Source organism: Carettochelys insculpta, chromosome 2 (genome assembly GCF_033958435.1).
Source record: "Carettochelys insculpta isolate YL-2023 chromosome 2, ASM3395843v1, whole genome shotgun sequence".
In the NCBI taxonomy this organism is placed as follows: domain Eukaryota; kingdom Metazoa; phylum Chordata; order Testudines; family Carettochelyidae; genus Carettochelys; species Carettochelys insculpta.
In genome coordinates, this window is record NC_134138.1 from 224,845,617 (window position 1) to 224,861,800 (window position 16,184).

At 42.0% G+C, this 16,184-nt stretch overlaps 1 protein-coding gene across 1 annotated transcript in view; it reads left to right on the forward strand.

Moving 5' to 3' along the window:
• DGKB (diacylglycerol kinase beta) overlaps positions 1-16,184 on the forward strand; it is a 481,053-nt gene that overhangs the window by 55,890 nt on the left and 408,979 nt on the right. The window contains exons 3-4 of the mRNA XM_074986201.1: positions 7,245-7,265; positions 13,839-13,992. Coding sequence (XP_074842302.1) covers positions 7,245-7,265; positions 13,839-13,992 — 175 coding nt within the window. The remainder of the gene's footprint in view (positions 1-7,244; positions 7,266-13,838; positions 13,993-16,184) is intronic.

Below are 16,184 nucleotides of genomic sequence, written 5' to 3' on the forward strand. Positions count from 1 at the left end.
ATATTGATCAATTGTGGCCTTCAAAATGTAAGAAGTTGTACCTGAAGTAGGACCTTGACAGTATTTGCTGGTTTCACAACCTTTTTACAAATATTGACTATTTTAAGGGATAGGTAGGGGAGTCCTTAGCTGAACAGGAAACTACAAAATTTATGCTGTCCTCAATTTTTATAGGTATGGTTTCTCATGAGTGAAATGGATTCTTAATCTGTGTGTGTATTTAAGGAAAATATATTTGTTTATCTTTGAGTATATTTCTGTATAAACCTTTGGAATAAAGCCACACGATGCTCTTTATAACACATCCATACGGTGTGTATCAAAATAGCTAAATATCTCAATATTTATTTTCTTTCCTGGCATATTTTTATGTGACTGATACAACATTCAGAATATGAGAACACTTTTGCTAAGTAAACTTTATTCTTGTGAATCAGTTCCCATATATTTTGTATTGTATATGTTAAAGACAAGAAATATTGGCAAGTAAATTACCTGGAGGTAGGTTGAACCACTCCAATCCATCGCACTCTCTTCCAGCAGCATCCGTATTCTGGCTTTATTTTTGTTATCTGAATGACCAGTTATCATGGGTGTGGCCAAGTTTCCCATGTTCTCATAAAGTTTATTTACAGCCTCCAGTCCTGGCTCTCAGTGTTCTATTCTGTTATTTAACTGTAATCTTTCCCTAATGTCTTCTAAGAGCCAAGTAAACACTTCCACTGCTGGTAATGCAGCTAGACAATATTGACTTCCTGTGGTCTGGCAAATTTTCTCTTTCAGCGCTGGTCAGGCCCCGAATGTATTGGACTAAAGAGGCTCAACCTTTCATTTAAATTGTAGTGGTAAAATAAAATACTAAGTAATTTTATTTGACCTTTGGGTTCGTGCATATTCATAGAGCAGTGGTTCTCAACCCATTTATCATTGTGGTCTGCACATGCAGCTCTCTCTTTTGCATGGGCTGCTCTCTCTCTCCCTCCACCTCCATACAAGCACATGCATTACCTGTATGGCCCTGAGGATGTTGCATGGTGAGCAGTTGTGTTCTTATTATTCTACAGGCATTCTGTGCGTTGAGAACTACTGCTATGGAATATCGAGTTGTCCTCGACTATCATCTTCAATCTGCATTACTTGTATGCATGGAGCTATGCTGTTGAAACCCACATGCTTAGGGATGTGGTTCACTGTTCCACGTAGTGGCACTTAAACCACTTATACAGGGAGAGAATGAGTCTCCTTTACAGCCTTAAGTGAAAGCCAGCTGGCTTTTAGCTCACACTGTAGAGTCTCATGCGCTAGGCTCCAAAGGTCCCAGGTTTAAGCCCACCTGTGGGTAATTTATGCTGTGAAACTTTGTAGTAGGCTTTATTTATGGAAATAGAAGAGACTGAACAATATCTTGTTGCAGGCTGCTTCTTACCCTGTGGGTTCAATGCTTCATTTTACTCTAGTGCTGTTGTAGAACAATTCTTCATTATATGCACTACGATAATTCAATTGCTCTGATACAATTATTGTGTCTTTGAAATCATGGGACCTTGTTTTTTCATTGTGACAAGTATCAGAGGGGAAGCTGTGTTAGTCTGTATCTGCAAAAACAAGGCAAAGCCCTGTGTGGTGCATCTGATGAAGTGGGTCTTTGCCCACGAGAGCTTATGCTCCAATAAATCTGTTGGCCTAGAAGGTGCCACAGGACTTCTATTGTTTTTTTTTTCCATTGTCTTTCACCTTACAGAGTTGCATAAATCTTTGTAGAGTGATCAGATTCAGAGATTAGTGCAGCAAATGGATATGATGAACTTGGCACCCAGGGGTCATCCAGTGTGTGGGGACAGAACCCTGACTGAAGCACTCTTCTCATATTCCTTTTTCCTGCTTCTGGTGTAGGGAATGTGACTGAGGCTTCTATAACAACCATTAATTCCCAGATGTAATATCAGCCTCCTCTGATCGCTGTCAGATGGCTTAGTTTGAAGTGGCCTTTTTGACTCACTTTGGGATGAGCCCATACAACTCATCTCATTTATTCAGGGTTTATATCATAGTGCATGTCACTCACCTGTTAGCCTCTTATACTCTGTTCACACAGCATAGTTATTTCGAAATAGCAGCCAATATTTAAAAAAAAAAACCTATCCTAGTGTCTACACAATGCAACCATTAATGTGAAATTATTTCAAAATAATTTCAAAATAGCAGTTGGCTTATTTCAAAATTGGTAAACCTCATTGCACAAGGAATAGGGACAATTTTGAAATAGCTATTTCGAAATAGGTGCTGTAAGACAGGGAATAGAGCCTGTTTCAAAATAAGTCGAAGTGTGTCCAATGACTCTGTTTCAAAATAGGCTCTGTTTGGCTGCATCTACACTACATTCCCCTTTCAGAGGAGGAATGCAAATAAGGGAGATTGAAAATGCAAATGAAGCATGATCTACAATTTGTGTGCCTCATTTGCATAATGTGTGATTTTGTTCCTGGAAGAGGCTTTTCTGAAAGCAAAACCAGCCGTGTAGACGAGGTTCCCCGGGGGCGGGGGGGGGGCACATTTTCAGAAGAACCCTTCTTCCTGCTTTATTTCAGGAAGAAGTGTTCTTTCGCAAACATTTTTTTTTTCCACCTCTGAAGGAACCCCATCTATATGGCTGTTTTTTGCTTTTGGAAAAGTCTCTTCTGGAAACATAATTGTGTGAGGTTATGCAAAGGAGGCATGAGATTTGTAAATCAGTGCTTCATTTGCATTTTCAATTTTTATTTTCTTTCCTCCTCCCAAAGGGGAAGGTAGTATAGCATAACCTTTGTGTAGATGCTGTATTTCAAAATAGCTACGTGCTATTTCAAAATGCATTTTGTGGGGAACAGTGTTATTTCAAAATAAGCTATTCCAGAAAAGTTCTTCCAGACTATCTTATTTCAAAATAAGGCTGCTGTGTAGGCATACCTGAGAGGAGCTATATTGAAGAAGTAGTCGGGGTAAACTAAGTAAGTTGATGGAGCCAAAGACCATGAAATGTTTTATGTAAAGCAAGAGCAGAGTTCTGTTTTAACAAGTCAGTTTTCAAGGCAGGGTATTACAGCAATTGGATGGCTCAAGGGGACACACCACAGCTGTTGAATCTGAGCTGCACCTATGTACTGTGTTTGAGGTCCTCCCATTGTCAGAAATAAGAGAACAATGGGTGGGTGTATTGTTAGTATCAAGTGGTGTTAAGGGGATTTTATATTTTGGGGGGAAATCTACCTTACATAAAACTACTTTAGAAGGATATTTATTTCCTAGGGAGCTGCTACTTATTCGTCCCAGGTGAGCCAATACTTGGAAGGCCTTGCCAAATGTGAGGTGGTCTGAGCCCTGCTCTTTGCCCTCCCACTTGTGAAACTGTGGTCATTACCTGACCCTATTGTGTGAGCTGCCATTTGGAGGTGCCCAATCATTCTGTGTGGGAAGCTGAGAACAGACGTGCTTGCAGTTTGCACCCAGTGCAAAACTAATTTGAAGGGCTGAAAATGGACGAGTGCAGAAAAAGAACACCCACGATGATGAATAGAACAGTTCACATGTCTTGGAGCAGTTTGTTCAAAGCTGTATGGATCTCCTTGGGGTGTTCTCATTTAGCTGAGAATATGTGACTAACGTGAAATGGGCTACTTCATCTCTCAGGGTATATTTTCTCTGCAATAAATGAAGGGCAACTGGTCCAGGTTAGGTGATTCTGCTCGTGCTCTGCTGCCCAACTGTAACATTATAATAGAATGTGACTCTCTTCCTTCACAAGATCCTAGAGCTCAGGCTTCAACTCAGCTTCCAACATCTACTCTGCAGATTTGTAGCCACACGAGCCTGAGTGTTCTGACCTTGGCCAGCTGGGGTCATTTATTGCAATGTAAACATACATTAAGCTTTCTGTGCTGCAGACAAATGTGTAGAGTCCCTTCCCATATGCTTGCCACATGTATTTCAGGTGATGAGTCTGCTGCCCCTTTCTGCCTCCAACCAGTACGTGCACTCCTCACAGACTCAACACTTTCCCACCTTCTTATGGCTGCTCATGGTAGCATGAGGTGGAAGAGGGTGTGGGTAGAGGTTTGGCATATTGGTGTATGTGGGAGTGGCTTGGAATAAGGGGTATGCTGGAGAGACTGGTGCAGTGCTTTCTAGGAGTTTGGAGGAATATATGAGTCAGAGTAGCTGAGGTATGGTTTTGAAAGTGTGTGGAAGAGTGAGAGATGGACAAAAGGCATCAGAGCTATGTCCTGGAGCACATTACGGAGACTTCAGCTCTCTCTCCCTGGCACTAATGTGGCCCTGTCACTGTATAGTCTGAACATCTCACAATCTTTAATGTAGTTACCCTCACAAGACCCATGTTGGGTAGGCAGGTGCTGTCATCCCCTCTTTTACAGGTGAGAAACTGAGATACAGGAGGCTAATGAGCTTGACTGAGGTGACACATGTGGGAGTCTGTCACCAGGGTCTCCTAAGTCCCATCTCCTTATCTTGGACCTTCTTTCATCCCACATCAATCACAATGTCTGTTTCCCTTTCAAAAATGATCCTCACTGATTCCAAACTTGTTTCCACATCCTTTGCTCAGCCTGTGGTCTAATGTTGGCAGCTACCTCTTTTTGAGGAGGAGAGAGTTCAGGAGAGAGAAACAGGCTGTGCTGGACAGGTGGAGAGATCTGAGATATAATGATACAAAGGCAAGGAGGGCACCAACATGCACCTAGTACACCCTATGGCCAGGGTAACTGCTGCCAAGGAGTCAGGGACAGGGGTGAGGGAGAGCTGGTCTGTGGTACGTGGGGATGCTGGATAGATACTTAACTTAAAAAAGAAAAAAAGTGGAAATTACATGCCCCAAATCTTTTTTAGTAGAGGGATAAGGTTGCTTAATGCTGTCCTGTGTCCTTCCAGAATGTTGAATTCAGTTAAATTTAAACCTCTGAAAGCCAGGAAATAAAAAAAGGAAAGGTAATCACCAGCACTGGAACTGGAGTGGGCAAAGGGCCATTGCTTCTTACTCTTAAAATTGGCAGGGCCATGCCTTTTGCTTTCTAACAAAAGAAGCATGCACGCTCCTCAGGATATTCAAGTGTAATCTCCTCTGACCTTTTGGGTGAACCCTCTCAGCTCTCCGAAAGTTCTAGTACCAAGTGATTGCGCCCTCCAAACCCTCTTTAAACGTTGACATCCAGGTAACAGTTGCCAGGCATCAGGCTTTTGACTGGAATGCCTTGTTGAAAAGGGATCCCGATGGGTCTGGTCAGTGGTGCAGCAGGGCCAAGTTAAGCTTGCTTCCTCCTGTGGCTCTGTGTGGCTCCCGGAAGAGGCTGGCATGTCTGGCTGTGTGCTGTCCCTGCCCTGAGCTCTGACTCTGCAGCTCCCATTGCCCAGGAGCTACAGTCCATGAGAAATATGGTGGTGGTGCCTGGGTACAGTGCACAAAGCCCCCTAACTACATCCCTTCCAGAAGCTGTGTGGAGCAAGGGCTGGCAGGGAGGCTGCTTTAGTTCCACAGCACCACCAACCAGGAACGCTTGAGGTTAAGTGCTGCCTGTGTGGAGCCTGTACCCGAACTCCTTACCGCACTCCAACCTCCTCCTGCATCCTAACTGCATCCCAGAGCCTGCACCCCAACCGTCTGCTCCATCCCTGTTCTCCCTCCAGCACTCTGAACCCCTCAGTCCAAGCTTGGAGCCCAAACCCTCCTCTTCTGCTCTTCTACAGAGTCTGCATCCCCAGCAGAGCCCTCATCCTCTCCTACATCCCAAGCCCCCCATCTCCGGCCCCACCATAGAGCCTGCCTGCCTAGCTGAAGTTTTCACCTCCTCCTGCACCCCGAGCCTTTGCCCCAGCCCAGCGAAATTGAGAGAGGGTGAGGGAGAGCAAGCAGCAGAGGGAGGAGGAATGAAATGAGTTGAGGTGGGGCCTCAGAAGGTTGGGGGCAGGGCAGGGGTTGTCCAGCACAGTTGGAAAGTTGGCAGCCTTAGGTTTGCATTTTCCCACATGCTGGCAGTTGGGCTCTCCTCTGTCAGTACCAAAGCAGCAAAAAGAGACTTCTCAGTCCAAGAAGCAGGAATGACCCTGAGGGTTTCAGGCTGGTCAGGGAGAGCAAGGTAAGAAGAGTGCCTGGGTCAGGGGCCAGAGACTCCAGGAAGATGAGACTGATGGGTGAGAACAGGGGACTCCAGAAGGGTGAAGCTGATGGTGGTAGGGGCTGAGGGTCCAGGAGGGTGAGGCTGTTTGGAGGGGCCTGAGAATCCTCATGACAAAAAAATTCTTACATCCTGCTACTGGCACAAGCAACAGAAGTCAGCACTGCAGTAAGGCATGTGGATATCTGGTGGTACTTGAGCACCTCTTTCCTTTATCATAAAAAAGGGTTCTCCAGATCTCCTCAAGTCACAATCCTAGCTCTTCCAGGCTTCTGCAAATAATCCATCCATTCTTCAGTACATCTATACTTAACACAGTTGTGGAGTGCATGCAAATATTTTTCAGTGTCAGTTACCAGCTCCAGGGGCCAGGGTTAAGATTTCATTTCCCTGAGTTCTATTTTTTCTGGCTTTTAGAGGTTTGAGATTAGCTGAATTTAACATTATGGAAGAGCATGAGGCCCTTTCAGTATTCTTAATTCCATGTCAACTAGATTTTGGAACATTTGATATAATTCATATCCAGAGTACACTTTCTATAGATAAGTCTGGAGTGGTCATTTTTGCACTGATGTAGTTTTTGAGCATTTGTGAATAAATGGGAAAAGTGAATACAATCCCTTATCCAAAGCACTGTTTTGAATTACTTCCTGTACAAATGATGGGAAATGCAGAATTTAATCAAGTTTATTTTAAATAGTGCTGACCAGCCTCTGTTCTTCTCTTTGCTTCCACTTCAATGTCTCAGAATTGGTTCAGCAACACCTGTTGCTGATGTGCAATCTTGACAACAGGTAACTTTTGCAGCGTACAAAGAGTTGATGATGAAAGTTTGAAGACTTTTCACTGGTTTTCCTTGAAAAATCTATCATTGCACGTTCAAAAATCAAATGCTTGTACTGTCTAATAAGACTACACACATTTTTAATGACTATGCTAACATAAGGTAATAGAATGTTTGTTTGCTTTCAACCCTGTTTACAAACTAAACTTCCAACTAAAACAGTCTTATTATAAAAAACAGTCTGTCTTATTACTCTACTTTAATTGTTATGTTCTCTTTTTTTGCATGCACTACAGAAACAAGATATTCTTAATCAAGTAAGTAATATTTATTAGATTTTTTGTTATTACTAATATAGACAATGATTGTTTATTTGCAGAGTTCTACTGAAACATTCATGTATTGATAAATTTTTCATGTGGCCACTTTCTCACAAAATGTATTACAATTTGAAGCTGAGAGCAAGGTGTATTCTTACTAAGGCAGTGTGCTGTTTTTTTCTTTAGGGTTTACACTAGAGAGTTTTGTCAACAGAAGGGGCCTTCTGTTGACATAACTGAGGGAGCACTACAGATTCTGGGGAGAACTCTGCATTTGCCTTGACAGTATTATCCTTCAAAAATGTGAGGCATAACAATCTCTCGACACAGTAACGTTGACAAAAGTACAGTGTAGACACTTCTGTTGATGGAGAGGGTTTCCTGTTGCCAGGCATCCTTCTTTGCAGAGCTGCCATTCTGCTTTGTGGTACAAGAGTGTAGAGCAGCCTGGCAGCAATCTGTTGACCGAGCAAGTTGTGTGTAGGTGCAATCTGTTGACAGAGGTTCTGTCGACATTTCCCTGTTGACAGTAATTAATGTCAGCAGATGCTTCTACTGTAGACATAGCCTAAGTGAATTTAACCTGTGTCACTGTGAGAGTCCAAAATTTTGCTACTAGTGTAAGTAAGAGTAACTTTGATTATGTCTGCACAGCAGCCTTATTCTGAAATAGCTATTCCAGAATTGCTTTAACCAGTATTCAGTCAACTGGTATTCTCAAATAACCGGCACTGCCACCAGGCGCTATCCCGGTGCCTCAATTTCCTCTTCCAGGCGGCTATGCTGCTCACAAGCGGCGAAGACATCCTTTCCTGCCTTGAGCCATTGATATTACTTCCCCTTCTTAAGAAGTGTCTTGTGCTGGGACATGGGTGGGGAGCAGAAACGAAGCTGCTGCATCTGCCGCCGGTGGGGGGGAGAGCATCCCTCTACTGGTTGCCGGTCCCCCCACACACTGCGGCAGCACAGGCTGGGGCCTGAGTCACGGGGGGCTGCTGAGCCCAGGTGGGGAGTGAGGTGGGACAGGTGGCTGGAGCATGGGGAGCCAGCCCCTCCCCCATCCTCCCCACACAGTGGGCTGGAGGCCTGAGGTAATTGCTGAGCCTTGGCTGGGAGTGCAGAGTGGGCTGCATGGGCAGAGGTGGCGCTCCAGGGACTGGGCTGCCGAGGGCTTTTGGGAGGGAAGTGCTGCTGCAGTGCATCTCCGCTGTTAGTGAACTGGTGGTGAAGGGATCCCTCTCTATAATCCATAATATTTTCATATCCAGCAACCTCCTGATCCCAGAGCTGCTGGATATGAAGAAGTTTACTGTATTTGAAATAATGCTGCTATACACACCAATGCATTTTGAAATAGCACTTCACTATTTTGAAACACATAGTCTGCATAGTTTGAAATAGTGCTCATTTCAAAACAGATATTTTGAAATAGGTGCAGTAACGACAGGGAATAGCGCTTATTTCAAAATAAGCTTTATTCCTCATAGAATGAGGGTTACCAATTTTGAGATAACTGAACTGCTATTTTGAAACTTCTACTAAATGGTTTCTGTGAACAGTTTATTTTTTTGAGGAGCATTAATATGATCACACAATCTTGTTATAATCATATTTTGTCATTTACATGTAATCAGGTGTGATACAAGCCTTAATCCCATAAATTATCCAGCTTTCAGAATTTGAGCAGGATATAAACTTAAGTGTAATTAGTTATGTAATATTACCCTATTGTACTCAGTCTATGACAACAAAATATGTCCACATTACTGTAGATAGTTGTCTGGATACATTTAGAGATTGAAGGCTGCTGGTATCTTTACCTTGGTGCATCTGTGCAATGTGACTCCATGGTTTGTAAATCCTGTTTACTTCACAATTAACAATGAAATTGATAATCTCTCGTAATGTCCAAAGAATCTTTATTTTGCACATGGCAGAAGACAACCAGTAAAACCCGGTTATTAGCCACTGCTATAAAGAGGCTCAGGATTTATATTCAGCAGCAAAGTTTCTGTGAAGAAGGCTGAGTAATGCAATCAGACACTGTTCCTGCTTTCTAAAAATCCAGTGCAGCTCTTCCTTTGCTTTCATTTAGATCAAGTTCTTCCATTTCCTAGATCCTCAAAACCATAAGTGAAAGAGATTTGTCTGAGGTAGGAAACTATGAGAAGAGGGATTGAATACTCTGTGTAATTGGTTAGTATACAATAACAGCTCAGGCAGCAAGATGTGAGAAGAGCCTATGCCAAGAGTGGCAGTAAGGGATTCTGGAAAATTATGTTCCTGAGCTTGCCAACTGCTAGGGAACAGGTCAGCCAACAAACATTGCGTACTAGCTAGTCACATATTATGGGGCAAACCAGAGCAATGAAAGGCTGTCACTGCCTGCTCTTTTACTTAGGGTATCTTACATAGCTCTGCTGTTGTACCTCCCAGCATAGACCACTCATGGCTTAACAGCATTCAGATCACACCCATCATCTCTGTATAGACAATATAGAAGGCTCAAGCCCTTCTGGTGTCTACGAAATGCAGCCTAAGTATCTCTTCTGACCTATGCGGCTTTGGAAAACAGACAGATAAGTAAATGTCTTGGCCACTATGAAGCTCTGAGACTACCTTGGCCAGGAAGGCCAGGTGGGACAGCAGCTGGACCTGGTCTCTGTAAAAGACTGCATGGGGTGAGTCCAAGATGAATGCCCTAATATCAGAGACCCAGTGGACAGCCGTTACTGCAATCAAGAATGTGACCTTCCAGGAAAGGAGAAGGAGGGAGCAAGAAACCAGAAGCTCAAACGGGGATCACATGAGCTCCAACAGTACAAGACTTTGGTATCGTGGAGGAACTATTCATAGCCAAGCCATCATGTGCAGTGCACACCAGTCACAATGGTTTCCACCAGCCATGGTTACAAACAGACTGATGACTGGCATGTGGTTTATTTTTAAATATGATTTCACGTGTGCACAAGAATTGGCACTTATCAGTGTGAAGCTGAACTGATTGAAAATCTAATCCTCTCCTAAGTGAGGATCATAATGGAAACAATAAAAGAATAGCAATTTTATGGCAATTGTGGATGGTGCTGTTGATGTGAAGAGACAGCATGAATGTTATCCCTTTTTATGTGACAGTATTTCAAAGTACAGTTTGGTGATTCACTTTAAAATGAAAGTGAGATAAACACTTGTTGGAAGCAAGATTCAGTCAAGATAGCTATTGATTTATTTTTTTAATATGGCTACTGATGAATTTTTAAAGGTGAATCATTTCTATGCTCACAGTGCTAGTAGGGTGGTCCAGGAGGCTACAGGAGGAACAGAACAGGGCTGTTGAACCATTACACATCAGCAGCTCCTTTGAGGTTGCTGTGCAGCCCCCTGCATCTCTTCCGTTCCATCTGTACAGCAGCCCTGCGCTGGAGGAGCAGATGGTGTTCTGCTCCTTTTCCCGCTGTGGTTCCCAGAACTGCTCTGTAGTTTAGATCTGGCCCAGGAACTGGAGGGAAAGGGACAGAATGCTGACAGCTCCTGTCCCCAGCTCTCCCTCTGGCAAAGTTGGTGTACAGACCCCAGACAGATGAAGCTGCCTGGAAGGACTGGGGTGGGTTTGATTATGAGCTACAAGAAGTCAGTTTAAATCAGTCGTCTTTGGTGAATAATGCAGCACTTAGTTCAGTTGACATGCTGAAGCATCAAATGAAAAGCAGTTTTTCTGGGAAGTTACTTGCTGCAAGAAACCATGAGAATCAAGATGGGCTCCAGGGCAGATATGGCCCCCCCTTTTTTTGCGTACCTAAGAATAGTCATATACAATTTTATTTTGTTGTCAACTTTGACTTTTTAATTACAGTAAGATCCTATAGTGTCATCTGAGATCCTGTAACACCAGTTCCAAGATGGCGTAATGGAAAACACATTAGTGTTTATATTGTATAATTAACAAAATCTTAATGAGACAAGATTGGTGAGGCATGAGGGTAATATATTAGACCAATTTCTGTTTGTGATATAAGCTTGCTAGCTTATGCAGAACTCGTCAAGTTACAACACCGCTGCAATATCATTGAATATAAAAAAATGATATTCACAAAATAAAAATCTCTATAGAGGAGGGAGCAGAGACTCCAAAGCTAATTACTTCGCTGCATATCACCGGGTCTAATAAACTGAGTGCTCATGGTAAGAAAACATGGCCTGAAAGAACCTTCTGAGCAGCTCAAAGAAAGTAGAAATAACATTTGATTCCATACTGCATCTTTACTACCAGGACAAGCACCTAGAATGTTTGAATGTGGTGTCTATTAGAATAAATCTATTTAAAGCTGATCATGCACAAAATGAGAATTCCAAAACTGTAGTGTCATTGTGTTTAATTGTCCATAAATTTGCTTCAGACAGACAATTTGTATTGATCAATCCTGAGATGGTAAGGACTTGATACAGCTAAAGACTGGCCAGCTCAATAAATAAATGACCATTTTTAAACAGTACAGAGTAGTTTGTAGCAAAATATACTAGAAAAACACTGTCTAATGACAGTGATGTAAAAGGATATTATTTTTTTCAAATAGTTAACTGATAACTGCAAAGAAACTAGTGCAGTTATTGATGTTTACAAAATGCCATAGCTTTCACTCTAAGATACAGGTGTTGATTGCCATGTGTTTGTACCTACGTGTCATACCATTGGACATTTTCGTATTATACCAGTTGTGTGATGCAAGAGTTCAGGGACAACAAGAAGTCCTGTGACACCTCATAGACTAACAGATATTTTGGAGCATAAGCTTTCGTGGGTAAAGACCTGCTTAATCAGATGCATGGGGGGGGGGTCAGAGGAGTATTTAAAGAAGGGGGCCCCCGTAAAAGGGAGGGCCAGAGCTGACAAGGTCTATTCAGTCAGAGTGGAAATGGCCCATTATCAGTAGTATAGATCAAGACAGGAGAAAACAAGTCTGATCAGTCAGGGGGGATGTGGCCCATTGTCAGATTCTAATGTGGAGGTGTGAACATTCAGAGCAGAGAAACTGCTTTTGTAAGGGGCCAGCCACTCACGGTCTCTGTTTAATCCTTGGCTGATGGAGTCAAATTTGCAAATGAATAAGAGCTCAGAGATTTCTTTCTCCATTTTATTTTTGAAATTTTTTTGTTGTAGGACTGATACTTTTAAATCTGTTACTGAGTGTCCAGGGAGACTGAAGTGCTCTCCTACAGGTTTTTGTATGTTACTGTTCCTGATGTCCGATTTATGTCCATTCATTCTTTTACGTAGAGAGTGTCCAGTTTGGCCAGTGTAAATTGCAATGGGGCATTGCTGGAACATGATGGCATATATTATGTTAGTAGATGTGCAGGTAAAGGAGCCCCTGATGGTACGGTTGGTGTTAGGTCCTGTGATGACATCACTTGTGTAGATATGTGAGCAGAGTTGACAGTGAGGTTTGCTGCACGGATTGGTTCCAGGTTTAGAGTTACTGTGTTGTGGTCTATAGTTGCTGGTAAGAAATTGTTAAAGGTTGGCTGGCTGGCTGTAGGCGAGGACTGGCCAGCCTCCCAAGGTCTGTGAGAGTGAAGGATCATTGTCCAGGATGGGTTGCAGATCACTGATGATGTGTTAGAGAGGCTACAAGAGAACACCACTGGCTATCACATACAGTCCCCAGCAAAAGCCTCTCCCTTTTCTTTCAGTGCAGAAATATTATGTTCGTTACACCAAATGCTACAACAAGCAAGCCAGGAACCTCTGTTAGTTATTTGGTCTCCCTCTGGGCCAGTCTGGATCCACTGCAAGACCAATTGGCCCAAATAAAATCACCCATTGTGTACAAATGTGCCACTGTTAGATATTAAATGTTAAATTCTATGATCAAAAGCTCTTTATTATTTGTCATTAAAGAAAAAAATTCCAGAGGGGAGCAAAATTTGTCAAATGCTCGTATTTGTTCTGCACCTAGAAATTCCACTGAAGTCAGCAGGAGTTGTGTGTACTTAAGAGCAGGATATAGCCATAGCTGTATAATTATGAGAGCCTTGTAGCATTTATTCAGTGCAGGAATCTGTCAGGTTAACTCTTGTAAATGCCAATTCAAGTCACTTGCATAAATATTCATATAATGGAACAATGCATTTCTCTGAGCTCTACACTTCTGTGTGTTGTGCCATATAGAGAGAAGCAAAATTACAGTGGAACAGAGAAACCACAAAACAGCAGGAGAGAGGGTAGATGTCACAGAAACAGGGTGAAATTGTAGTTTAGATAGGAGACAGGGCTGGAGTAAAGCGGTAGGTCAGATGTGTTGTCATCATGGTGATGGCAATTGAATTTGAGTTTGTGGATGGGAATTGCTTAGAGTTAAGGTATAGAGAGAGAACAGAAGAGGGGAGAAGAACAGAGTCTTGTGTAAATCCCTACAGAAAGCTGGAGGGTGGATGAAGAAGGTCCACCAATGAAGGGGTGATTAGAGCAGTTGGAGGAGAACCAGAAAGGAGGGAAAAAATACCGAATATGAGATTAATCCTGAAATACCAGAACTTAAAGATGTCTTTTCTTTTGTTTGTGAATTTTAGACAATTGATATAGAGGGTTTCAAGCTGTTCATGAAGACCTTCCTGGAGGCAGACTTGCCTGATGATTTCAGTGAACATCTCTTTACATCATTCAGCAACAAAATCTCCCACTGTAGCCCCGTAGTAAAAAACAAACCCCAACTCCTTCCAGGAGGTAAGTAATCAAAACACTACTGATGTAATGAATACTGTCCTATTTTAAAGAAAAATAATATCTACATGGGGAATTCAAAGTAGAGCAGTAACATTTTACTTCTAAGAGCCATAGAAGTATAGTGTTCTAGGTAGTGAATAATTTGCTTCTATCACTCATGTTATGATCACATGTTTGCAGATTTGGGGAAAGTATTTCATTAAGCCTCTTTTTCAAGTCTGTGTAGTGCTATGAAAGGAGAAGGAAATTAAAGAGTTGCACTTTATTAACCACAGTCACTATCATGTTGTGACACTAAGTGGACTTTTTCAAATTAAAATCTATTGAATCTTTAATCCAAATGACACTGCTGCCTATTTCTATGTTGCTTAAACATGATTTAGGAAACATCTGTTCCTGTAACTGGCTCCCACAACTCCTGCTTGATGCTTTGAAGCTTCCCTTGCCCAATTACTCCCATCAGTGTAATTGTCTGGTTGTGCGGCTGCTCCTGTCCATCTTTTATATTGAATATTTGAGATGGCTATCGTTAATATTTTTGTCACGTTTTCTAAAAAAACATAAGGCTCTTGTTATCATTAAGTAGTTGGACATTTTTCTGCCAGCTTGCAGACGTTTTTTAAATATAACTAAGTTCTGAGAAAGGATAGAACATCTTTAAAACATATACAAACAAAAAGGCTATGGTTACACTACTGCAATCTGTCGACCGAAGTCACTGTCAGAAGAGATTTCTTGACACAACTTCTGTTGCCGCAGAGCTGCCACACACAAAAGCCAATTAAAAGCGTGCTATGTTCTGTTGACAGTGTGTCTGAACTGCCTGGCCACTCTCTCAACAAAACAGGCACCCAGAAGCATAGCAAACAGGGCTGCCCATTGTTCTGGATGCCCTGTCTATCGAGAGAAGGCTCCCCCAAGGGCATCCACACAGCTTTTTTGTTGACAGAACCTGTTGACAAAAGGCTTTCTTTCTCACCTGGGAGAGGCAGAAGGTTGTCAGTGGATGTGCCAGGTTTTGTTGAGATACTGTTGACAAATCCCATGTTGTTTGTGGACGCGCCACTGGTTTTGTTGACAAAATTGGGGTTTTGCAGGCAAAACTTCCTAGTTTAACTGTAGCCACAGCATAATAAAACAAAGCACCAAACATCCACTCTCCAGCCAATAAAAGCAGATGGACTTTTACTAAACTTTGCAAGAAAAATTAGGCTTTGTATAAAAATAAGCCTGAGATATTTCAGCAGAATTGGTAATTACATTGAGAACATATCTCTGCTTGGAAAAAAAGTGTCCCAATCGTGAAACTACTTAGCCACATGATTACACAGGGGTACAGTTACACATGCGAAAGTGCGTGAAGATTGGTTGTTATTCAATATATTTTAACTACTACCATGATGCCATATTTCCTTTTAGTCTCATCATTGATATTTATCAGAATGTTGGGGTAAGCAATTTTCTACAGTTTTTTCACCTTTTGCTCCTGCCTGATTTTTACAGTGAAGTTCTAATCTAAGGTTTCTAACATCTCAAATTCGCTAATATGGAAGCAACTGAGATTCATCGGCTGAAAGGAGTATGTAGAATTAGTAAGACTATTATTGGAATGCTGTCTTCAGTTCCAGCATCTATACCTTAAAATGGACAAAGACAAACTGGAAAAAGTTCAGGAAGAAACTAGAAAAGTGATAGCAGTCTTTAGAAGCTGCTTTAGTTTACAGTGACAACTGAAAGAAACAAATGTTTTTCTCTTTAATAAACAATAAAGAAGTGACTTGATCATGATCTATAAATATCTCTAAGGAAGAAGATTTGTGATAGAAATCTTTGTAGTCTTCTGGACAATGATATAACAGATCCGCAGGTTGGAGGCTGAAGCTAGATAAAGTCAGACTACAAGTAATATGAGGATAATTGATCATTGGAACTGTTTGTCTAGGGATGTGGTAGAATCTTCATAATTTTGGAGTCTTTTCTTTGGAACTGGGTGCCTTTTATAAAGGACATGCGTTAGCACGTCCAAAAGCTATCGACTCGATGCATGAGCTGGTAGGTGACATTTTAGGTGTGGTGCTGTGAGTCAGACTAGATGATCATAATGTTCCCTTTTGGTATTGAAATCTATAAAATATGGTGTTTCTTTGACTGTCAGAGAAAAACACAGGACAGCTTTCATGGTACTGCTCTTG